General features: G+C 43.8%; 1 protein-coding gene across 1 annotated transcript; it reads right to left on the bottom strand.

The window, feature by feature from the left end:
- Positions 1-1,905: 1,905 nt before the first annotated feature.
- LOC146177986 (dermonecrotic toxin SPH-like) lies at positions 1,906-26,059 on the bottom strand. Its single transcript, XM_084581898.1, has 6 exons — positions 25,810-26,059; positions 22,386-22,629; positions 17,556-17,690; positions 12,896-13,021; positions 9,660-9,900; positions 1,906-2,620 (listed from the first exon to the last, which is right to left on the bottom strand). Exons 1-6 carry the CDS (start codon positions 25,852-25,854, stop codon positions 2,494-2,496), a joined length of 918 nt encoding a protein of 305 aa, XP_084438024.1. The 5' UTR covers positions 25,855-26,059; the 3' UTR covers positions 1,906-2,493.
- Positions 26,060-26,946: the final 887 nt, after the last annotated feature.

Here is a 26,946-nt window from a genome sequence, read left to right as displayed (position 1 = left end):
CTCAGGTAAAAAAAATTAAGAGAAATTTTTCTTTATATGTGCATTTTAACCACTCTCTATTTTCCCCCATAGCCATCCTTCAGGTCGCACCTTGTATCGACGACCTCACCTCAAGTGGTGTGTGGGTGAGGTCACTGAATTTATCATGTGACATTTCTACATGCATAATTTGTGCATGCCTATCTCGCCTTTAAGGGCCCGACGTGACCTTGTTAACGGCCACCGCCTGCGTCTCCCTTTTATTTTACGCTCTCGCTCACGCACTGGGATATTCCTTGAAGCACTACTCGCCTAATTTGTGCCCCTGATATATCCTACATAGCGTACAGTGTCCCGGGTTTGATCGCCACCTCACAAGAGCTGCCCGAGTCTAAGTCCCGCCAACTTCGGGATGTCATACGGTCTTGTGACGGCACACAACCTATCGATCAATCTATGTCCGGCCTTTTACCTGCCAGCTAGCGCTTGCTAGAGGCATCCTTGTATATGCTTGATCACAACACCGATGCCACATTTTCTGCAGAATACGGTTGTTAAAAATTATATTCTGGCTGTTTTCTTGGGCTTGTTTTGCATTATGCATAGTTTGTACTTTGCAGACAAGAAAAGTCTGCAGTTTCCCTGTTCATGTATGTGAGACATACCGAGGCTGATACTTAACCAGCCAAAGGACGAGACACAGGAAAGAAGAGGACAGGACAAGGCTGGACTTGCAACTGAATGTTTAATGATCAGAAGAAAACGACGAAGACTCTTTCCGAAAAGCACGCGCACAACCCAACCGGTGAAATGGCAGGAAATTGGGAAGAGATGAAGAAAATTCAAACCCAATTCAAAGTCAAGGCCTAATCAACGACTTTTCTTATAGATCAAATTCCTTACAATGAAGGCTAACCGACGCCTTAGCCACGCACTTGTCCTCGGCTTTAGCTATGTAAAATGCTTCAACCAACTCTCTATAGAGTTGATGACCATTGCTGTAAACTACACCCGTATTATTGAAATCAGGCGCACAAAGGGACGGGTCATGCTCCGACTTACACTCTCGGGATTGCTCATGTAGCGACAGATTAGAACTCTCCTTCCCTCCCAGAGAATTAGAGTGCTCCGTCAGGCGCACATTTAGACATCTGCCTGTCTGCCCGTAGTAGCAACGGCCACAATTGAGCGGAACGCAAGGTACGTCGTTGACGTATTTACAGCGAGGAGCCTTGTGCGCAAGAGTTAAAAAGGGGCTCGACAGTGTAGCTCGTGATAGTTTTCGTTGTGCATAAGAAAAAGTTCACCACCTGCAGAAAGAATGTGGTCTACCACATTCCGCTTTGATAACTGTTATGTTGAAAGGTTGACCTTGGATCTGAAGTGAAATCATTCGGTCGTTTTTGGGGGGGTACCATAGCACTGCTTTGCCCATTCTTCTGCTTACTATGTGCACTAAATGTAAGCTTCTTATTCCTGCCATGCTCGGAAAACATTGATGTCCTTTCCTGTATGAATTAGTTGAAGTTATTTCATAAAGTAATGTTGTAAAATATGGCCTCAACTTTGTACTTGTTCACTTCCCTAAGTAGTGGAGGGAACGTTGAAGTAACCTACTAATATGGCTCCGTTATAAAGGTAGGTATAAAATGTGAAGTGTGAACGTTACGTTTGGTTTAAGGTATACAGATCACATTGTGGCTGTAAAGTGAAATGTGTTGACGGCAACAACTTCATGAGTGATTTTAGGATCGATTCCATGTATTGACACGCCACTCTGAACCACAACAGCAGCACATCCAAAGAGCATGCTTGCTCGTTGAAACTTCTTGTGTACGCGGCATCAGCAGTTCCACACTGCTTTGAAACGAAGCGTGCAGTGCACTTTTCCGACACTTTTGAAACCATGGATAGTATTATAGAATATTTATTGCTTCATTATGTCTGACATCATAAGCACATCAGACCGTTCACTTGAGCTTGGTTGTTTTGCAGAATACGTGCGCACTGCGTCAGTGACCTATTTTCGCGACTTGAATTCATTCGATTAGCGAAAATGACCAGCTTCACAATCTTCAAATGATGACTTATATTATTTGATTAGTACTGAATAATGGGAAGAAATGCATTTTGCGGGGTTCAAATATGTCCGGAATATAACATTTCTTGCCACTTTTCTTTTATCGTACCATATTAGATTTAGTAGTAGTGCCACAATTGTTGCCGATATATCCTATTGTAAACTTTGCTCATTACGTAGTCACCTATTGAGCCCATGCCTAGCTATTGACATAATTTTTGGTGGGGGAAATAACCGATTTACTTGCGGGAAAACAAACATTATAAATGAGTATGCCATGACATTTGATGTTATGGGGAGGAGGTTCCACCAGCTATGCTGATGAAAAAACTGGCGAACGGACGTACACTTTGTACAAACTGTCATTCCTCGGGATTAAAACATGAAAAACGAGAGGCAGCAACGTATCTCCCGCAGGTTACGTCTTAGTTCTCTTAGGATAGACGTTTCCAGGGATCATCCCTTCTTTTTGCGAACCTAAGCCTACTCACAAATTCTTGTTCCATGAGGACTTTAAAAACATTCCTAGGATAATTCGTAACAATTCCATCGATGTCATGCCTGAAAAAGAGGAAAGGCAAAAACGCAGGATTATTGTTTTTTCCTGTACATAAATTATTTTAGCAAAGCAATTATGTTATGTTAAAAATATAAACACAAGTATTTGCGCGCTTCACCATCATATCAACATAAATTTGCGGCCCAAACACATGAGTCATCACGAACACACATACTTTTTTCTAGACTACACTGCCTTAATCCTGTTTAGAAAATAGGCTTTCTTTCCCAACATACTTGGCTGTGTCGGTGTCGCCAAATACACTGATATATCTGCGCTCCTAAAAACAGCATTTATTAGTGTTCGCTGACCCCCGTGGAGTGCTTACACCCTTGCTCGCTGACAGCATTTTGGCGCACAATCAAAGGGAATACCAGTAGTCCTCCACGTCATTTCTTGTTCCCTTAGTAAACAAGCGCGTACAGCTTTTTGTTTGAAGTGGAACGCAGCTACCACATCTTGTTATTGAGGGGAAGAGAACACTGAGTAGCGGAGGTTAGCGGTGGGACGTAGTGGGAGTATGCAACTTCACGACAGTGACGGCCATTTCGTCGTTCTTGAAACAATTGAAAGGTTCCAAGTGCATCGAATTATCTAATCACGCTATCATTTCCTACTCCCGTTTGCACTACTGAAGCAGTGCATTGAACCAAAAAAATTGGTCCCGTGACATCATTTGAATACCCCCTATACAGGCAAGATTTGTGAGCCCTGCGATAACACTACGCCTTTGATGGAGTCCAATGAATGCTTAGGCTTTCTATCGATAACTGCATCAATGGCGCGGTTTTCATCACGCAATGCAGCACGCCCCTGAAAAGCAGTATTATCTTGCTGAAGCTGGAGCTTTTTGGAGATTCATGCTCACTAAAAGGTGCTTCCTTTTTCAGCGATAATAAGATTGGTTTTTCAACTTTAGTATGACCTCAATCTGTAAACATCGCTTCTCAGAGGAGTGCAAAATCTTTTTATAAGCATCATTCGCCGAGGGAATGATAACTGTCGAACATTTTAAAGCTTACGTCTAGAATATTGATAAAGGGTGTGCTATGTCTGAGGTCTGGTATAGAGCTGATAGAGGAATTGTTGCTTAGCATTTTAACGTCATTATTCTGACTTTAGGGAAAATACGCAAAATCTCAATTTGATGGAAGAGATGAGGTGCCCTCCCCCTAACCGGGAAGAGGAAGGAAAAGAAGAGGGCGAGATAGGTGGGTCAATTAAACAGCTGAAGAGGCTGACCACTCGAAACGGGAAGCAAGGCCCAGGCGACAAGGTTAAAGAAAGCACTGCATTTTAAAGAGGAAGCTTGTCTTGATAATGTTCGCGATTTCGAGGCAGTTGGAAATGGGTGCAAAACATCTCCTTAGGCCCTGTCTCGTTAATTAAATATTTAGGAGTAAAAGAACGATTTGTGAGGTAGAGGATGACAAAATGTCGCTGCGCGCCGAGTTTGTTGAATGTGGAGTTATTAATTAGAGAGAAAGGCCAATTAGATGTCCAAATAGCGTTGTACGTGCTAATTGCGTATGGACATCATCGAAATCGTGGCAAAAAAACAAAACAAAAACGTTGGATTATCATTAACCAATAATTAGGACATTTGATGAACACCGGGTCAAAAAGGGCTGCACTCTTGGTGACGTCACGCCATGGTGACCGTCGTCGCTGGCTTCATTACGCATTCTATTCGCAGCGTGACGTTATGGGAGAGGGCGACGGCATGATGACGTCTTCGGGAGAGAGCGGTGGCGCGAAGAAAAAAAACCTAGAAAGTTCGTGCGCTTCGCCTCCGCTTCAGGCGCTTGCGGTTTGTGTCAGTCGTTGCCTTGCCGTCAAACATATTGACAGAACGTATTGACAGTTCGTCTAGTGTCGCAACAACAGGGCACAATGGCAACAACAAGCAATTGCAACTTTAGGCTCGCTTAATTTAGATACCGTCATGCTATAATCGCGGTTCTCCTGGTTTCTCTAGAAAAGTATATTTGCACACGTAAGCAAGTTAAAAGAATCAAAATGTTTCAACACGAATGACTATTCTGAAGGAACATCTAGAAGGTGTAAGCTACTCAAGGAATCTGTATTCACTCAGAAAAAATTTGCGCTAAGGAAACTTTATAGACGACAAACTCATAGTTGATAATAGACATATATATGGATTGATGCTACAAGGAAACGGATTCTCCGCCGGGCACCGACGCCTCAGACTGACGCATTACTTCTAAGGTCACCGACCTCCTCCTTTCATTATTCTAAGTAACAATACGGAAATCACAGTTAATAGAACTGAAGCCCTTGAAATAGCTTTACTTACGCACACCCTGCAAGTAGCCATCGTAACTAAAACCTTGCTATGCATTGCATGGCAGGGGCACGGCATCTATGCATGGCAAGGGGGAGTGGAAGGGGCGGACGTCGGCGCAGTGCTGCCGAGAAGAAACATTACGCCTACACTCATAGACCAGACTGAAAGCGATGAAAGTTTGTTCCTGAAGATAATCTACCAAAGCCGCCCTTTCATACTTAGGCGCATTCTTTCAACTTCCAAAATCGGACCCTGGTTGCCTGCGCCAGCTGCGCACCATGTGTCTTTGTTCGGCAAGAACAACATATATCTTGCCATGACTTCAATACTACTAGAATTGATTTGCACAATAAAAATCTGAAATCCACTTTTGAGCCAGACTTTCTTTGCAATGTGTTTACGCATAACCTGAAACAAATTGTCATGCAGCCCACTACCCTAAGAGGCTCTGCCAATTCTATATTAACCTCGAAACCTCGTGTTTATAAACAATTTTGTTAGTGCAGAGTTCATGAGGGAATTGGACCACAAAATTGTGGCTGTATATTTCCTTCTACCAAAAAAAGTACTTAGAAGGATGCAATCAAACATACATAAAATACTGTTCAAATGCAAGGAAAGAATCTGAACTCGAATACTTTGGAACAGGTTTGGAACAGGTTTCAGCAAAAAAATGTGTCAAAAGTATTGCACAAATTCAAGGAACGCTGCCACGACTGGATTCAAAACTTTATTTCAAACAAAAATACACCTGAAGAAGATAAATCCTTACATCAGCCGATATATTATCGACATAAAGAAACGTATTAAGTGCCTCAAAGAAATTGGTCTCCAAAGTAAAAAAAACATAGGAACACTAATGATGGATTTATCTACTAACATGTGGCTGGTCAGAGAGGTTTACTTAAGTAAATCATATAATGGAGATTTAAAATACAAATGCAGCTTTTACTCCATGCCAGAACCGTTTCAGAAACATTTTAAATGGCTGCGCAAATAATTACAGCCAATCAAACCTTTAGTTCAGTAGTAGAAAACTGCTGTCGAAATGACGTGATATATCAATTTCAGCAAGACTTTCGATAAAGCTGCTCACAGCAAACTACTTCTGAAGCTTGAGAGCACTGGAGTGCCAGCGCCATTAATAAATTGGATCGCTGCTTGCCTAAAACAGAAAACACAGCGTGTAGAGATTGACGGATATTCTTCCCCACCACTTATTAGTTGCAGTGTGCCCCAACATAGTGTGATCTTTTATCGTTTTTGGTATATATAAACGACTAGGTTTCTTTTATAAAAATGTTATGTCATCCAATTTGCCTGTGATTGTACGTTATTTAGGAAAAGGCACTGTTGTTGAGACCAATTGCACGGCTAAATACAACCTTAGGCGATGTTGCCTGTTGGTGTAACAAATGGGAATCTAATTTAACGTTGGCAAACAGTATTCATGCTCATTACAAAACAGAAGATGCCTTTGAACTTTACACTCTAAATAATATGCCTGCGACTGCAGTAAAAACATACACGTGTATAGGCGTTGTTATTAATAAGCAGCCAACTGGTGTGACAATACCTGCTTTGTAAATAAATGCACAATGAAAAAACAACAACAATAATAACCGGTATTTAAGACAAGTTAAAAGGTGCGCCGAGCAGCCTGAAAAAAAAAAAAAAGAAAAGCTTATGAATCTGTTAATCGGCCAAAGCTTAAATACGTTGAATGGGTGTGAGACTAACACCAAAAAGACATCGCACGGGTAGAAAATGTTTAAAGGCGAGCTGTCTGCTTTATTTGTAACAAAGGCCGAAATTCTGATTCTTCGTAGCTTCTCATAACAAACCAAAAGAAAAGAGCTCTGTACCCGGTGAAAGATAGTAAAATTAGGAGTTTTACGCTTCTGAAAGACGGAAACGGCAGAATCTCGGCAACAATTTAGGCTATACCTTCGTTAACTCGAAAAAGAAGACACTTAAAGTTATGGCTTATCGCCCCAATTTAGCAGAAGCGACATCCACGGAATTTCTCATTTTCCCAGGAACAATCAATGATTAGAATTCACTGGCCGTGGAGGTATTTATCATTAAAAAATTCGAAATTGGCACTGACAATACAGACACCGCTCTCCTCGGCGATCGCCGAACCTCTCTTGTCTACTTCGTCGCCCGTGTGAATGCGGGAGCGAGGGAGGGTGTTCCGCCGGCCGGCGTTGCGCTCGCACGCCCTCTCCGAAAGGCTCCCCCGTGTGAATACCTCTTTAAGAGAGTCTTCAACCAGCTGTATTTCGCTATATGTTTGCTAAAGAGATGAAATTAAAATGGCTTATACATGTCCGAAGTCATGCTTCAATGTTATGTGCATTAATGATATAATTCTACTGTCTTATCTTTTTCTCCGATTTTGCCCAACCTGCTCGGACCAAAAAGGTATGCATTATCATGTAAATAAAAACACTAAATGTTCTGCTGCGAGTGCCTCATTCTCGATGCATTGGGTTGATGCTGATAGGAGTGGAGGGAAATTCATGTTGTATTCTGTGACCAACGCTTTATAAAACGAACACGCCCTATCTGCCAAATAAACGCCCCCTTCGGCGCAAAGAGGTAAAGAAATAGTTCTTACAGAGACTTTCCAGAGCTCCATCCTACGAAAGCCCGAAGAAGCTAACCACTCAAAACGTGTAGTCTAATGCGGCTTGAAGGCGACTGCTTCAGGGAAGACTACTGGGATTTCAGTGCCATAACGTCGTTTGCTTTCGCGACCACACTGGAACAAATGCATGCCTTAAATAGTCCCAGGTCTCTATACTTCATTGTCATGCTTGTTGTACACTAAGCAGCTGTCACGTCAGGAAACATTTCTTGGTCCACTACCTCGTAACGAACTTGGCACGCTTCAAATCTCGCCGAACTGCATTTCACTAATAATCGTTTTATATTAAATTCATTTCTTTCTCAACCATATGATGCTGCATCCGGCGACACAGGTAATATGAAAAGGAACCACTTTAACTACCAACGAACGCTCCGATGAAATCAACTACTTAAGCTCGTATCAGACCTACACCATAGTGTCGGAAAGCTGCCAATGCTATTGAATAAAGGGGCCTTACGATGTATCTGACAAGTCCGACTAGATTTATTGTGACTGATACTGCCTGGGAAAAGAAAGTTTCGCGAGCATGGTTTTTACGGCCCTGCCCGAGTAAAGAAGTTATTAGTAAGCTGATCATCTGTTGCGCCCCAACTAAACCGGCCGTGTACGTCACTAGTCATCGGAGTTCTACACCTTCTGTAGTTTTCGTCAACATTTATTTTCTTTACAAAGCTGCAGAAGCATGGATATCATCGGCGACACACCGACTAGGGCGGTCGTGTCATTAGTCATTTTATTTCACCGTGAAAATTCTGCTGAAATAAAAGATAATCAAACCGAAATCAAAATGAAAGAAAATATAAATGCATACTTCCTTAACACGCTTTCTCTGAAGCACCAAATACGCAGGATAAAACAGAAAGGTAAAAAACAGCTGGCAATATTTTTGTAGCGGCGAAAACTGAGGTGCGCCAACATCTTATTTTTTTTTTTCATATCCCTAACTTCCGTTCTAACCAATTTCGTGCTAACTTTTCTTATCAAATGTAAACAATTTGATTAACTCAGTTTTATAATATCTAAGTGTAAATAACTATTTCACTGAAGTACTTCTCGCAAAACACGCGGCTGCCTGGAGCCATGCAATTATTATAAGCACTTCAAGCAGCCTTGGGATGGGCCGTCGGGAAGTGCTGTTTCTCCAGATACCCATGTGAGTAATATGTGGGCGTCGCTATAAGGTAAACGTCATCTACTGTCAATAATGAACGTGTTCTTTAGGCGTATAGGTTCACGCTTCGGGCAATAAAAGCGTCTGAAAATGTCTGCTCTTAAACAGGTTCTTCCAATAGATGCACAGCAAAACCAATAAATACCAAAATAGGAAGAGATCGCAAAGTATTGCATGTATAGATAACTAGGATATTGATGCACAATTTCGATACAAGCTAGACAGTGAAACAGCAGTTTACAATGCATTTGAATTAGTCATTCTGTATCCTAAGATGTGTTCTCCTGTTGCCAGAACACAATATATTTACTTGGTAAAATTAAGATACAATAGGTTTTCACAACGCCTTCTTGCACGCCTTGTCATATTCACCGCTAGGGTTTGTGTGCAGGTATATAGGCTTTGCCGAATAGCAGTGATACGGCCTGTAGCTGCAAATTTCTGCCTTCCATAGTTCTGTGCTCATTTATTCAAGCATTTTCACTGCGCTGGCGCTACCCGCAAGGGTCAAAGGCTGCGCAGACGCCCTATAGTTGAACGTCTGAATAGTGAACAAAACTCGACGTTAGGATTACCACATGTTTCTACATCGTTTCATATATTGAATGAGTTGTGAACACTGAGGTTCAATTTACCTTCAATATAACTTTTTAAACGCCACTGTGTTTGTTTAATATTGCCATTATATTGAGATATATTCTGGCTTGACGTCTGCGTGCTGAAATGCATTCTTCGGTAAAACATAACAGCGATGCCCTTTATTTTAAACTCTTTCGCCTACCTGTTAATTTACCTTTCAGAATCAGTTAAGCAGCCTATGACCTTGTGCCCAGAAAAGAGCAACCCCGTTGCGGCTTCAGAGCCACTTATGCTTAACGGATGATCATGACAGGCAAGAACTGGCACCTCAAAAATCGACGGATCGTGAAGGCGTTGTCGGCCGTCCAGACGTACGCCTTGTCCACGTAATTTTGATCCGAAAGGTCGTACGATCGTCGAGCAGTGATGAAGGACATCCTGAACGTCGGATAGAGGTTGATTAAGAGGTTGTTTGCACCGTCCCCTTGCCAGCGATGGCGAGCCACGCCGAGCTCGTTGTACATGCTCGCAATCGTAGACAGGAGATTGGTCCCGCTTACGTCCAAGCCTGCGTAAGAGGAGGGGAGAAGATCGCAGACTGTGTAGAGAATTGCATGCGAGAGCGCGATTTTACTCCATATCACTAGACGTGCAGCCAGCCTCCAACGCAGCCCTCCACTCCCCAAACCAGGCAATATCGACGATTGTACAAAGCACTCGTTACTCAGCACCTAGTGAGTAAAGTGTTGCTCATGGCGTGTGAGGTTTAAGGGAAAGGTATTCTTGTGAACGTAGGGTCCGTTTACTATGGCATATCCTTATAAAGCAACACTGATTAGATCAGCAAGAAATGTGAAAATCACGGCTTGGGTTGAACTTTAAGGCACGTAGCTCTGAGCGATGTTTACAGTTATGTTTAAATTTTAAACTCGCGAACAGGTTCATACACTGCAGCGTAGCTCGGTCCCGGTGTAGCACGTCTTTTACCAGCCGCGAAAACACTATAGTGGAGCGTGGGAAAACGTGCCGAACGCTTTGTAAGACGGTTCTGGTAAGCAGGATTCCATATGGGCAGAAAAGAGCTGCTTACGCTTTTAACCATCCCAGCGATGCGATACGTGATCAATAAAATAAAATTACGTGTGCGACCCCGGCTAGAAAACATGTCTTAAGGGAAGCTGGTCATGTAAGGAGAAAAGTCGATTAACCAAAATACACTGAGGTCCCTAGGGAACAAACACATGACAAGAGTGGGAACTGTAGATACCGGAACTTAAGGCCACCATCACCTACTAATATGCGAAACAGTGGCTAGCCAGGTTTTTAGAGATAGGAATGGCGGTAACAGGGAAGCTGAACATACACATCGACGCTGAAATTAAAAATTAAAGCCAGTATTAGAGCCCCAATATAAGGGACAGAATACATGCCACCTACCCAGGGGCTGAATTTTACACGTCGAATTGCTTGCCTTGCTGGAGCCGTCAACAGGATTACGAGGGCCATAAGAAATAGGATTGGAGAACAGGATACTCTGACACACTCATACGCAGCTACTGCAGCGCTACTGCCTCCAGCGACAGACGACGTGGTGAATAACTGTATCAGGAGAAGGTTGAAATGAATAAATTTCGTTGGAAAGTTTTCAGATTGTATTGACTTTGGGATATACTGGCACGGACGGGGGAATTGCTGCCGCAGAAGTGTATGGAGTCGGAATAAAAAATACAACGCCCCATACCCTAACTTTCTGCCATACCTACTGACTTAAATCTCTGGTAAAATTCTCACTGAAGACTCTCCTGGCACAGCAGTCATGCACTACGTCCGTAGCAGCGTTAAATACGAAGGCAAGTGTAGGTTATTAGATGCAACGCCAAAGTCGATTATTCCTTCGCTAGAAATCTTTGTAAACAAAATAATGGGAAGCTCCGCTGGAAAACATTGTCAGCAATGAGCGATAACTGCGCGTAATACTTCACAAGTAGTTTTTCGTTTGACACGTAACGACCAAAATAGAACACATGAACCCAATGGAAGATACTAGGTTCAACACACCTAAAACATCTTGTACATGCTTTCGCAAAGAACGCACAAAATTGAGCAAATTTGGCATGACGTCATGTCCGCTCTAGCACACCAGATACGATCGAGCATCGCAACACAACTTTCCCTTGCGGCATATGAAAAAGAGAGTGACCTGCTCTGAGTTGTGCAAGAGCAATTTAATTGCAACGCACAATTTTGAAGATCGTGATAGAGACGGAAGTTGCTTCTTCAAATACACCACCATTTATCTTACTTTTCCATTCCCAGAACCGTGGCCAATAGCAATCTCTTGTTCAGAGATTTATATTGCGGGTTCAATGGGCATATTCCACCCTCTTGAACATAGCTCCCCTGTATCTAGTTCATAGTCCTTGAACTATCTCTGAGTGCGGCTGAGATTGCGTCGGCTTGTGTTTGAAGCGGTTGTCAAATGTCGCGCGCGAAATAGATTTTAAACCATGAAGTTTATTGTTTTCATATCTCCTATATTTGTGATGTTTCGCCTACGACGAAAAAGCATGAGAAAGCCAACGTGCCCAATTATTTCAATAACTACTATTTGGAATTTACTATCTCGGATGTACGGTTTTTACCTTACTGTTCGAATTAATTGAGAAATGTGGACAAAGACACCCGAATGCTGCAGCAACACTCGCCCGAAACCCATGTGTACGAGTCTGTCCAGATTTCTGGGACGAGCGGAATTTTATTTTGACTGAGTGGATGCAAAGAAAGGAGTGGTCATGTCGGATATGCGAAAGAGGGGGCATACCCTAACCGTGCCCTTCTCTTCATCCGTATACTTGGTCTTGTTGTTAAACGCAGAGGTTGTTTGAGGGCACTAGTCAAATTGCAATGTGTATTCACGCTAGGTGGTTGTGGTTTCTTGCTTCTGGTATTATGTTCCGCCTAGATAGGCAACGGTTTTTTATTTTTTGCAACAAGACAAAAATTTTTGCTATCATAGCCACAAGAACTCTTATCCATGCGGCATTGCTACTGCAGATGTTCATGCCAAACATATTTTCTCGATACAACCTGCCAACATCTATGGTTACATACCGAAAGTAACATCGTAATATAAAAAATGCGTTATTCGAATCGATGTGCCCTGCGCAGAATATGAGTGACAGTTCTCTCAGGCAAGCATATGAAGTGATTCGCCCAAAAATTCGTTATAAGGTCTTTCTACCATAGTATGTGGAGGAGCTTGCCGAGACAAAAAGAGAACACCCATAGCGCCGTCGCTGCATAATGGCATCAACACTAGCTTATCGTTCACACCAGCAATCAATGTAATTTCAAAATGCCCCAGTTTTGTCATAAGGGACAAACGAATTGAATAATTGGCCCCAGCTGCTAATTTTTTTTTTCGTTTGGAGTGTGATGTTCTGTTCCACTTGCCCTTATTTCATGCTTATTGATTATGTTTTTCTCCACCTCGAAATTCTCATAATTAAAGGAGAAAAGAATCAGTTGTGCAAACAAGCTGAAAAACAATATGTTATTCTTACCCACGTGGTCAATGAAATCAGAGCTGTTATCGCGCGACGCCAGTGTATGCAGTGCCCCTCTGAAGACTTCCTTGTCAGCCGTCGTGTAGATCGACAGCAGCACATTCACCATGCGACTTGAAGGAACTGCAAAAAAGGTACACAAAACTTCGTAAGCCCGCAACATTGGTGCAGTGTTTAAGATGCCCGACTACTGTGCCGGAGTACCCGGGTTCGATCTCAACCGCTGGCGGCTGCGTTTCGATGGAGGGGAAACGAAGAGGCGCCTGTTTACTGTGCTATGTCAGTGCACGTTAAAGTTCTCCAAGTGATGGTAATTACTCCGAAACCCACTACTACCGGCACCCCATTCTCTCTTTCCGCTTTCACTTCCATCTTCCTCCCTTTTCTTATAGCGCGGTTCAGTTGTGCGCAGAAACTGGTGTGACAGATACTGCGCCTTTAATGTAAACCAATTATTATTATAAAACATCAAAAAAGTTAGGGGATCAAATGAACCGCAACTGCCGAGCAACACGCAGCGTTTTGTGTAGTAACGCCATGAGAGGGAGAACGAGAGATGTGGGTGATTGCGCAGCGCCCTCTGGCAATCATCAAGCGGACACACAGCGGACAGTTTGGGCACAACGCGGTCGCGCGACGCCCTTTTGTTCCCTTCCTTTACCCCCTCGAATGATCCCCTCGCATCGCAAGGTATACTAGAGATATCACATGATAAGAACTCGCAGGGTGAGGCTGTATATGAACGACACAGGTAGGCTTCAGCTGAAGCTAAGCGCAGAGCCGACCTCTTATTGGGGGCTAACAAATACTTAACACAGCTTCCCCACTCTAAAAGAAACGCAAGGTCGCCTGGAATTAGCTTCGGAAAGAACGTAAAGGAGACTCGTTTTCAGCGTAAATACTAGCTGCAACACTTCATCGCTTGCATCTGCATGATATAATGCTCATCCTATCGAAGGGGATCAGTGAGATACAGCTGTTCATGAACACAAGACCTAAAGCATATCGAGAATAATCTTCCAAACATTTTCGGCAAATTTTAGCCAACCCGATATTAACTTTGATAACTTATTTTCCAATTCGACTTTATTCTACAAAAGATAAAAACGCACTGAGGGACGCGTAGTGCAATATAGAGTACACAAGACTACAATCATTGCGAACAGCATGAAGGCAAACTTGAAACTTTTGAAGGTTAACCCTATTGAAGCCGTGATCGTCTCACAGTGTGGCGACTATAGTGGATCCACGCTCGTGAGCTCCAAAGAGCGATGAGAGGATTGTTACAGCCGTAAATGCACTACGAGGAAGGAATGACAAAAATTGAGACAATCTAATCGGAATAAAATCACGGTATGAAAGCACAAAATAAAAATTCCCGCGATAAATAAGTTAGGCAAACATAGCTGCTGGCCTAAGGTCTGCGAGTGCGAATCGAGATCCAAGTTCCGGGTCTTCGAACCCTATCACACCCATCGTGTGTTATCTTTAATACTCAATATTTGCATTTCAATTCAACCTGTCTACCTCTGACGTCCAATCGGTGGCTAATAGGGAGCTCGATGACTGCTGAACCTCTAATGCGTGTTATATCCCGGCCAAGGCTGGTTCTTTTGGACGGAAGCGAAAAACAAGACACTCGTGTATTGTTTGACATCGGTGCACGTAGAGAACCACAAGTGGTCACATTTCTCGCGCCCTCCATTGTGACGTTTCTCATTGCCGGAATCGATATGAGACCCATTAAAAGACCCCTGAAACTCTACTTGCGGTAATATTTGATTGTAAGCAATTCATAGAGATGGTCATAATATCCCACTTAAATTCAAAAAATCCATGTGAAACTCGTAATTTAGAAATATTTTTCACTAAAAGTTCCTGACAACCTCTTTCAACTCGCCTAGGGCGAGGTTCTTTCCTGATGAAGTAATCGGTGTTTGCTAGGTATGCCCACTCATTGGACCCTCCGTAGTGAGGCAAGCGGTTCTGGTCGCAGTAGGGCGACGGCGTAACTTGCTTTCTTTGCTGGTTTCTTGCGTTGAGTTAAGGGGGGAGATAATGAGCGCCATACTCGATATCCAATATGTTCAGCGGTAAAGAAGCTAACATTTGCTCCACAGATAGGACTAGTAGGATAGATGCATTGTTTGCGCGCATTTCATAGTTTTAGTAAATTTTCTTTCATACGATCTTTAAACTATATGGCTCTGAGCCATTTAAAGCTTTATTTGTACTTCTTTTTGAGAGCACCAGCCGGAGGCCTTCTGCTCCATGGTGCGCCATGGGAGCGCCGGCGGCGCTCACCATGGAAATGTTTGCCCGTCTGTATTTAGTCTTGCTTGCTCCTCCTCGCAATCTCTTGAACTAAGTGTATTTTATTTTAATTATCTGACACCTATTATACAATTTGTGATCGATCTTGGCCATTTATTAGCCCGTTTCCACTCTGACTTCGAAACACGTCGTCTAGTGTTTGCGTGCCATCACGTCCGTTTGGACGTCGACATTAGCTCGCTCGGCTATTTTAACATCCGATTGCCTTTTTGGCTATAATTAACCAATGACTCCACTTCGATCACACGAGCTGCCTGGCGAGATTCCCTGGTCCTCTTCCGCATACATTTTTCGTGTAAAGCTTTTCAGTTCACCGCAATCGCGATGACAACCAGTGGAGACAAGTTGCGTAGTGAGACAGAGCATCGTGTGTCGGGGTTTTATGTAAATTTTGGGTCATTATGTTGGATGTAGGGTATATTTAGAATCGCAGCAAATAAATCGGTAAACCTGCGGAACTTAAAAAAATATTGTGGTTTAGCTGCGGTTAACCACAGTTGAATTGAGAAAGCAACGGCGGAGCTTCTTTTGCTTGCTACATTGTTCCCCTATCCCGCCATATCAGTGTAAGGTGCTACATTATTGGGCACACTTAAGCTCATCGTTTAATGGTATGAGGCGAGAGCGTAAGCTACCAGCCCACATATAACGTCACCCATCAACCAAGCCGTATAGACTTGTCGGCGTGACGTAGGCTTAACGAATGCCAATGGTTATGGCGGCTGATTCTGATATGACCCTGCGATATGAAAGGAGCGACCCTAGTTGGCAGCTCTTGTTCGTTGTATAGGTGTAACGCGAAATCGAGTGTCATGTCAGGCTGATTTTCGTTTGATGGGACTTTAGTTACGCCTCTTTACGGCTCTTCTTCACGGCGTAGGTGCGGCCACCCGAAGTCTCGCTTTTCTGAATAATATTCCTCGCAAATTGTTCCCCACCAGCCTGCTCAAAAGATGCTAAATTGCAATGGCACACATGAACATTCTTCGGCAGCTTTCCTGGAAATATTAAAGCGGAGAAGCTCTTAAGAGCTGCTGCCTTTGCTTTCCGCGTAGTAGACCTCTCCGGTGCACTGTCCCCTGATGCGCTCAGCCGCCGAACACTGGTCTGACCCCGTTTGTCGCCGTGTGTCCAGAACGGGAGGTCAGGCTCCTGCACTGCTAGGTCATCTCGAGCATTGGATATGGTACCTTCTCGCGTTGCGTGCATCATTCAAAATTTCATGTCTTGTGCCTATATTAATATAGAATAACTGGCTTCGCCTAAGATGTCGAAGGGCTCAAATACCGATACACCCGGTGTTTTTTTAACAGTTTGCAGACCGTGTGTTTTGAAACCTGAAAGATATTTCAGAGCGTTCGGTGGAGGCGGATCTGCAGCAACGTGGATAATATTTGCGTGACAGCTCATTTTTAGGCAGCTGGAAAAGTAAAATAATTAAAATTTTTACTTTCAATTTTTGGGGTCCAATATTATATTAAGAAGGCCGTTCACACCAGAGTGGAGTCCAGCTTTTATTTTGTTTTATCAGCAGTGTATTTTGCAGCATCTCACTTATAAAAATGACGCATTTCTAACTCAAACGTAACTACGCGCTGTTCACGTTATTAAAACGACGTCGCTTCTACGTATAACACATAAAATCCGGAAGCTGATTGCACATTTTCTGCTGTAGAAGCATCGAAGTGGACGTTTTCGGCAATACCACGCCCAGTGATGATGTTCTTAAAAGTGCAGTGCGCGATGTCAGCTCTACGAGCCAAAAATGCGTATTTATTTTACGTTAACTATTTCCAATGTCATTGCCAATAAAAAACAAAACTAAAACTTGGCTCAACATTTATGGTAATGGCGTTCATTTGCTTAATATAATGTTGGCCCGTAAGAGCAAAACTAAAAACATTTATTAGCTAATGTCCGTTAATTATTTTATCACTAAGCTCTGTCATGTACGTGATGTCCGCCTTGCTGCACAATTGACCTGCGCAGACCGCAGTTCTTATCCTTCGCAGGGTATAAAATAATGATATTTAAAAAGGGGAAAAAAAAAAGACAAGCACCAGAAATATTTTATCTTCTTTCAAAGCCACCGTACTACCCAGTACTGAGTACCGTACACTCAGTAAACGGTCATAACGTTAGGAGCGAAACGCAGGAAAATATCAGACTAGTGATGATTATCTGAGCGAAGGGTGATAAGCTAAACACCTTCCATCTCGAAAGTGAAAAAAAAAAAAAGAGGTCAGGAACGAACAGCAAGCTTGTCACACAGGCGGTGTGAAGGCGTCGCCGCTATAGCTTAAGGCAAATGCTCTGTACTTGCCTTCACTCCACAGATGATGTATGAGGTTCTCAGCAAGACTCACGCCAGCTTTGTATTTTGCTTTGTCTCCGCGCAGGTTTCCCGTTTTGATGTCTACGTAGAGGAGGAGCATTTTGTCCTTGTGTTTTCCTCCATCTGCGAGAAGAAATGTGAGAAAAGAAGATGCACGTGAGGCTCGATTTGACGAAACTGCCGTTCGTGCACCGTCTGTTTCTGACAGGTTAAAAACAGAAGTGAAAAGTGCAATATCTGTAAACATTAGCTGAAAATCATGCGACCTGGTGCAATTACGTCTGCAGTGTGCTGGGAGAAAAAAAAAATAAATGAAAAAATGTATTGTTTAAAGAACTCAGCGAAAGAAGTGCTGAATCGTAGTTAAAGCATCCTGGAAGCCCTGCCTGCACCTGGTGCGTACATTTTTAATGGGGTCGCTTGAAAATGTACCACCAGGTCGTTCCGCTGCGTCAGATACTTTAGCGCGCCTGGAAAAAACAACAGGAAACAGACTGTACGAGGACGCTCCTGGCCTTACATTATTCGTTGCATTTGTGGTTTATGAACAACGAAGTGCTAGACCGCTATGCGAATTATTCACGTTTGCTAAACAACGAACATGTGTGCATGAAGTGGTAATCTTCATGCCTCTGCGGAGCCCGTTGAGGGCATACAGGCGTTACCTAGGTTGTCCGTTTATTTGTTTTTATTACGTGACTTGAACTGCAATAAAGAGGAGAGACCTGCCCTTTTCTCGATCCGGGGAACTTGGCCATAACCAGACGCTAGGATTCTTATCAGCAGCCGAGCTGCCGCAGTTTCCCCGCACTATCTTCACAGCAGAGGTGCAATGCAGCATCATTCGTAAATACTCACGCTTCTCGAATCTCGGACGTTGCCCATGGGGTAGAAAACAGGCACCCAGCTCCGTCGTCTCGATTACGGGGTTTGGTATCGCCTCCGCATACACGACATAGATACCCTTGAATAAAAAATTTAGTCCAAAGCTACGCCCCGGATTGTTTGCCGCGCCCTGTCGAGGCGCACTGTAGCTCATAAGAAACAAGTCCCTTCACTCCGTGGTGAAGAAGGCGATGTGATGAACGCGACGTGGTGAAACCGATCATTCGTTTGCTAAATTGCGACGTACAGTACACGACCTCCGCCTAGTCATAACTAATCGTGCCTAACCGTGCAGTGGCACCTGTTTTCACGTAAACAAGTGCTAGGCCGCGCTACATATTGCTCACGTTTCCTAAACAACGAAAAGCTGTGCATGAATTGTTTTTCTTCATGCCCCTGCGGAGCCCGTCGAGGTCATACAAGCATATGTTTAATACAATAATATATTATTATTAGCCGAGTATTAAAATACAATAATAATTGATATTATTATTAGAATAACATAATAAATAATATCAATCAATCAATGTTTAATGTGCGCAGGAAAAACCATGTGGTATTCGTGCTGCAGTACAAATAAAAAAAAATGCACACACAAAAGTTTTACACACACAGATAGCACACAAAAGAAGAAATGAAATTGAGACGAAAAGTGTCACGGAAAGAAAAATCAATGAGTAGCAACGTTTATATAAACAGTGAGAGAAATATTGAGCACAACACTAAAGAAAAAAAAATATATATATAAATATATATAATATTGGCCTTTGGTTACTTTGGCGGAGGTATATTTTGGAGATCGAAAGGACAGAACACATGAGACCAGATCTCCGCTGCGCATATGGCAACTTCTTCGCCACTTCCAGAACGTATCGTATAGCAAGCTACTCCAGGATCTCCGCAGCCATCAAAGGAGTCCATGTAAATATTGCCATTTGCACCAACAACCCCACTGCGTTCTGTCAGAGTACCGCCATATCAACTCATTATATGTAACCTCACCAATGCTCGGCCTTGTGGAACTGTGCTTCTTTCAGGGTACACGTTCGGCGCGTCAACGTGAGGGTAGCGTATATTTTTACAAGCTCTCAAGAAATTTCGTATGCGGCTTTCTCAGAGCAGTGTCAGGAGGGTGACCAAGCCATTTTAGAAATCGCTATACTTAACGTCGTTACGTGTTACTATATTCACGTTTAAAATTATGTTACCAACAGTTTAAGGCAAAACTACGTTCTTGACGATATCATCGGAAGTCAAGGGTGCATTTCCTGCGCAGGTCGTTTTTTTCTCGTTAGAGCGTGTAACATTGTTATTTACTACTGAGTCTAATGAGTGCAATTCAGCCTTTGTTCTTTTTTTGCTTTCTCTCACTGGGGTGTTAATTTTTATCGTTGCGCCGTTATCTGAGGCGTTGTGTGCATTATAGGTTCAGAGACCTCGTCACGCGTTTGTATTGGCCTTTTGACAGCTATCCAGGCAGAACGAAATATTTAAGGTATGTATGCATGTACAGGGTCATCCATTTCTAGCTATAACACGGTCGCACCTTTCAAAGCAACAATGCGTCGAACACAGGCGCATATCGAAGCATAGCGACAGAAGGATACTCTCTACCTGTTTGTACCAAACATGAACGAATGAATGAATGAACAGAGATTTTGCACTAGGAGGACCACCAGCTCAATTCCGGAAACGCAATATTGCTTATTCTCTCTCTACTGCATTTAAAACCATAGTTTCCTAATCAAACACCAGCTATATTCTCCATGGACCAACTTGCTTCCTGTGCGCAACGGCGCCCGGATGCGGTTAGCACATAGCTTTATTCTCACTGATTGTGAAGCAGCGCACCAGAAAAACACAGAAAGTAAGAAGGGACAAGGATTCAGCGCTTGTACCCCCTATCCTATCCCCGATACCATCGGGAACCTCCGGCGTTTCAATGGTTACAAGATTTCTCCTGGCCTGATGTTCTGCACTTGTGGCGGGAAATGCTTGGGAGAGGGATCATGGAACGTTTCCGTTCGGGCACCCTAAAGAATCCCATTTTTAACAGAAACATTGACCTTGTGGAAAAGCATCTGCTTCACATTCGGGAGGTGCCAGGCTCAATCCCCGTTGCCGCCGGTTACCCATCTGGCACTAATGGGTACAAGATTTCCCCCGGCCTGGTACTCGGCTCTTCTGTGGGGAATTACTTCGGAAAAGAGGACGTGGTCAGAAAAGGGTTTTTATGCGTGCTTTCCTGGTGCGCTACTTCATTATCGATTGCAAACCAACGAGCCCAATTATTTGTTTTACTTTATTCTGACTCGAAGTCCACTGCGGCTTGGAGGGAGGTAGGTTTAACCTACATTGTCGGTGCCTCGCCACCTTGCTTGTGGCGGCTATGGGCGCCACAGTGTGTATCATGGTGCCTCTTGGAATAAAAAGAGTTGAAATACAGATCTGTTCCTACTTGCGTCGTCATCAACGCGTCACATGACTCAGAAGAACATCAGGACGTAAGAAACGAATTATGAACTGGCCTATGTCAGCATTCAACAGGAAAGCTGTTTATGGGTCCCAATTATGTCGTCGAAATCATTGTGGTTGGTTCGGCTGCAGGCAACACTTTCTCAGCCTCGGAAAATATAATTCACTTATCAATATACTGCGAACTTGTTCTGGGCGTTCAGTAAGCTTCGAAGCGTGTCACACCACGCAAACATGTTGACAAAGAAAGTCTGAATCACGGAACATCAAGTCTTTCTTTTGCCCTCTTATTTTCACATGCTTAAACTCGAAGATTAATGAGCGAAAGAAAAATCACCATAGTTAGTGAACACTATGGGCATCGGACGCTTGCATTGCTCTGTGACGAGTCTGAATCACAACTGAACACAACGTAGTGAGATGCAAGGACTATAATCCACCGGTTGCCACTGACTGCAAGTTATCGCAGGTGTTCGGTGCTGACTGGGAAATTTAAAGGCACTGTTCGAGAGCTGCTGGCTTCAGCATACGTCTGCACAATGACCGCCTATTTATTGCCGCTTGAATGTTAGTGGCCCATTAGGGGCCATACTTAAATGGCAGAAAATAACAAAATTGGACAACAATTTTCCAAAGTATTGACAAAACGTTTGCAGTGGGACACAACTATAAACTCATGAACACCAGACGAACACGTAATATTGAACCATGTCCGAACTCACTCCAGAACCTAATAGCATAAAGTGTCGCAAAAAGGAAGTCATCGCCAAACTGGGGCTCATTCTAGTAACTTACCCTTGAAAATGGTCAATGTGCACAATAATACGGTAATTTATACAAATATACAGAGGGCGAAAAGAAAATATTGGTGCAATCTTTATGTAAGATTTTAAGGAAGAACACATACCTTTTTACCATATTGCAGAGTAGGGTTTGTAAGGTGACGTGTTTTTTTTTTATTTTATCCCACTTTATGTAAAGAAGAAGAAAAACTCGCGGATTAAAAGTGCAATATCTGTTATCTCTGACCCTGAGAGTCGCGTGTATACCAGACATATCTCACGACTTATGAAGCGAACAGTTGTAATCTAATTGACGAGAATATTTTTTATTAAATGAACATTGCTTTCTCGGCATGTAGGTGCAATGAGGACAATCTCAGCTTTGGAAACTGTGCCAAAAGAACCATCAATTATAGTCTATATATGGTAAATAATATATGCAACGACTACAAAATGATTAGTATTAGAACATTTTTAACGAGATTAAGATTTCCTAACAGAATAATTATCTCTTCCCTGGTATGCCGATAAAATGAAGATGCTCCTCGCTTGGAAAGTAGCTTATTTCTTTGGAATTAGTTGGATGTGTGTCCCTGCAGTTTTGGTGGTGCAAATTCCAGTACCTCTGATGAGGTATAGAAACGGAAGAAGATATGGTAAAGAGGCTTTTCCATACCTGTGCTGACTGTGTCCTTCACGTAGGCGAGGTACTTGTCGATGGCCGTCTGATTCTCGCAGTATCGACCGTAGTCGCAGCCCGGGCCATGATAGAACTTGAGGGCGGTCCCGTTAGGAGCGAAGGTTACATCCGCTTCTATAGCATTCGCTCCCTGAGCCAAGAAATCGTCCAACTCCTGGATGCTGTTAGCCATATGCCCGAACACGTACACGGGCCGACGGTAATCGTAGAACGCGTCCACCTAGAGGTAAAGTGGGAAACAGGTCAAAGCCCCTTTTCCCTATAACGCCTGTTTCTTCCGCGCAAATAGAAGAAACGAATCCATTCCCCAAGCACACCACTCGGTCATGGGAGACAATGGAAAAGATATTGTAGAAAGTGCGCAAAGAGGACTAGGAGTGTTTTACGTAGCTGTGAAATACGGGAAACGCGTTTTCCGTACGCCACGCACGAACGTTCGTACGAGTTAGTTAAAGTAGGACTTTATTTTTCTTTGCATCGCTTTTATATCTCTGCAAATCATATCTCAAAATTATGTCACCTCATATATTCCATATCTTTAAATCATATCTTATATATTATGTTCATATCCTTAGCCATGCAGACAGGCTGGTACGACTTGGTTAAAGGGGGGTTTATCACTTTGTTGCTCGTTGTGTTTATATCTGTTTATCATATCTCATGTTCACGTCATATTGTGCCTCAGCGTGACAGCTTTAAAGGCCCCCTTCTGCAGCAAACGCGATATTGTCGGCTCTGCGCTGTCAACAAAAAATCACGACATAGCTGGTACGCGGAAATTGCTAGAGCCAGGCACATATTAGTTTATAGGTTTTGTGACGTCACGGGAACATATGAAATGGCTGGAGCCGCAAACTCTGGCTTTTTGCATTGATATTGGAGTATAAGCTTTAAAATCGAACCCTGCCTGGTTTGAGATTAGAGGGTATTTGCTTTAACAAGCGATTTAAGGCTGATTGGATAACCAAACCTCCCGAACCGTGGTACCCTCTGCCAAAGCCGTCACTTCTAGGCCATGTGCGCGTGCTCCTGTACGGGCTCTTTAAAGCGGAGAATTGAATTTTCTTAAGGATCTCAAGGATGGATCAGTAAGTGCAGTTCGTTGTTTTATTGATACGACATATACGTTGCAGGACATGGATAAGGACACCCCTTGGGGCACTAGAGGCACTTTAGTACACAAGTCGAGCAAGTAACTATCTTGGGGCACCAGAGGCACTTTAGAACGCAGGTCAAGCAAGTAACTTTCTTGGGGCACTAAAGGCACTTTAGTATTCAGTTCAAGCAAGTAAGTTACAAACTCTGGCTTCGCCTCGCCCGACAGTTCGCCTTACCGGAGCTCAACCCCATCAGCCAGTAAGGCAGCCGAATTCCAGACCACCTCCTATCGCACCAAATTCCCCGTTTAAGTAAATCTCCAAAATACACAGTCACAGATTTAACCAATAAAAGAAGAAACTTCGCGGAGCCAATCGGACTGACAAAATTAAAACCAGCTTCGTCCAAGCCGGCCCTAATGAGATGGTTTCCCTCTCCCACATCGCGCATACCTTCAACCAAGTTGCACGCTCTTCTCTCAAATTTAGGACACACCTTCAAATCAAGAAGCGACGAAAAAAACTAATAAACGCACAGCCTCGCCCTCACACCCGATACACGGGGGGGGGGGGGGGAGGAGAGGGGCATGTGCAATGCCGGCAGTAAGCAGAGTGGGGAACAAGTGAACCGATGCCGCGAGCGCTTGTATGCCACATGTAGTGCGGAAGGGACCATAAACGCCAACGTCGTCCTCCCGCTTCCCCGACACTTTCCGACGAACTCTTGATGCCGTCGCTTGCAGAGGCCCCGGAACGGAACAGCTAAGCGTAAGGCGGCGCGCGGTCCCACGGGAAGGGGCACAGTACTTTTTCAACCAAAGCCAGCGCCCATCTCTGTCGGCCCCCCTTCTTCCCGATAAGCCATATTCGTGCCTACTCCCGGCGGGCGATCCGTCAGTCGCTCTTCCAACAAAATATTCTTAAATTACCCACAGTGACTATGGCGACTGCTCGGAACAGCGACTTAATATTATGTTCAAATAACAAGCCGTGGTTCAGGACACAATGCGGACGTTCGCGGAACGCGTCCCACCATTCACAATCCCTTCTAAAAAATATAATAGGTCCGCACCGGCTCCGCTCCACACCCCGACAAACCACCTCGCCAGATCCCGTCTGTCGGCTGCGGGCTCACAATCATACCTCGTTTGTTGTCAACGAGACAACTTCTACAAGCGCCTGGGCACATCCGCTCGAAAATACTAAAAGAAAAAGCCTAAACTAACAGAGAAGGGGGAGTGTACTAGTCGCTTCGGTGTTCTTCACTGCAGCGGTCCAGCATCTTAACTCAGAATTACATAGTTGTCCTGGGGTATTCATGAATTACACACTAATATTTCTTAGTTTGCGGGATTAAACATTGCCTTTTATTTCTTAGCCTTTGAAGATTTTGATGTCTTCGAACAGCCTTTTTCCAATTCCCCTTTTGTGCAATTACTGCTATTAGTTAATTGAATGCCTCTTCTTTATTGCAAATACGCGTTATATATATATCTCCAATTCAGTTCAGCTTTCGCATTTCAGATATTCCCCCTCCGCAAGGCAAGCGCGTGGAGAACGTCGTAGCAGACGACGGAAGGCCGGCTGCACCTTCAGCACTCACTGAGCATGTGAGTGCGGAAGGCTACGAAGGTTGCGCTCCGCGGAGCGCGGTGGCCACGCGGCGGTGTCTTCTCTTCAACAATGGACCATACTGTACATGTATAACGTTTCCCGAGCTTCAATGAGCTCAGTAATATGTATTCAGAGATGATCCTCAGAAGAAGCGCCTCGTGTTCACATAGCTCTATTTGTTGAAGAAAATCATTTGTAAAGATACTGGCACCGTGCACTCGTTAGATCGGTGCTCTCACAGCCCAGAAAGCGCTGCATTACAGCTTAGAAATATCCTGCTATGCTTCCTCGTCGTTAATGGCACACATAAAATGACTCTTAGCAAATCCTTGTGATATGATTTCCTCCAATGAAACTGTGGTAATAATACCACGATGTTCCGCGGAATAAGGCAACGCTGCAAAGAACGTAGTTCTGCTCGTTCTCACAGTAGTTTGTTGTGGGAGGCTCCGTGCAAGATGCCGATAGCGGTAAAAAATGTTCTGGTTCAGGCCTAAAGTTATACACGTTGCAATGATGGCGCTGACGTTGCACATTGCAAGCAATGCCGTTTTTACCACGACACTGTCAAACTCCCGGCAGACAAGGACACTAGGAAAGCGTCTAGCATTAGCGAAGAATGTTTTGAAATATTGCGCTTCTGTAAGGAGCACTTGAGTGGCAGCGCACAATAATACTTTTCGACTCACCAGGCAGATGGCAGCAGCAAGAATGAAGAGGAAATTCGGCTGCATTGCAACTCGTAGACTTGGACTATGTGACGTTGGAGCACCACCGCGGCCCTGGTGAAACAAAATACGCAAGATTCCACTCGGTAGCAGCCGGCGCGTTTGCAGTGCGTCTTACTCTGCTCAAAGAAGGAACCGGAAGAGGCACTTTAATAAGAAACCCTGTCGCCTACTCATGTCAACCGCCCTTCCCACTGAAACCACGCTTATAAAAGTGCAAGTGCAGATAATATATGCAAGGCGAGATAGGAAAAGTGGGCATATAAGAAACCGATCGGGTCAAGGCTGTTGGGCTTGACAATATTCATGTGTAAATGGAGCATCTTGCACTGATAAGAGAACATCGTGGAGTAAAAGAAAAAAGCTCAGCTGATTGGGAGAAAAATTTTATGGTTGGCGATAAGACAACGGTACGCTAGCCTGAAGCTTTTTTCTTATGGGGATGGGAAGGAATGATAACTGTACGATAGGTGCCAATCCAGCGACGTCGCTTTGCCAGCTATCAGCTTGTGCAGAGGTAAGGAACGATACACCCGGATTCTATTTAACTTCTGCCTAGCGCAGTCAATATTGATAAATGAAAAATTTTTATACCCCAAGGTTGAAAGACTGCTCAATTTCGCGAATCATCTTAGAGTGGCCGTTTAAACTTAGCATCGCTGTTTCGCACGACAGAGAAATGCTATAAACAATTTAAAATGCATAAAGGATATAGTGCACATTAAAGAACAGCGGTTCCCCCTGTGGCGTCATCGTATTACTATAGGACATTAGAGAAGCTTTACCGAAACACAAAGCTTGTGACCGTCCTGCCTGGTCGAAGGAAATGTTGATCGGCTGGAGTGTGCTGTCTCGTCGCAGAAATAGCTCTAGCCACGGTAGATCTTGAGGGAAGGAACGTTCCTTCCAAGCGCCTTTACTAAAGAACATAGAGTAACATGGAAGTAAATAGCGGACACTTGAGTCCTCGGACCGTTCGGTTGCTGCCTGCGTCCGCCAGGTGACGTGGCATGCACAAATAAAAATAAAGCAAAAACGACACGTTATTGGCTCGCAGTCGCTTGCGCTGCGGCGACGGTTACATAAACAGCAGCGACG

The sequence above is a fragment of the Amblyomma maculatum genome, chromosome 10, assembly GCF_055883805.1.
Source record: "Amblyomma maculatum isolate TAMU_Amacu chromosome 10, ASM5588380v1, whole genome shotgun sequence".
NCBI lineage: Eukaryota > Metazoa > Arthropoda > Arachnida > Ixodida > Ixodidae > Amblyomma > Amblyomma maculatum.
Note: the sequence above shows the minus strand (reverse complement) of the source record. Positions and strands in the feature narration are given on the sequence as shown.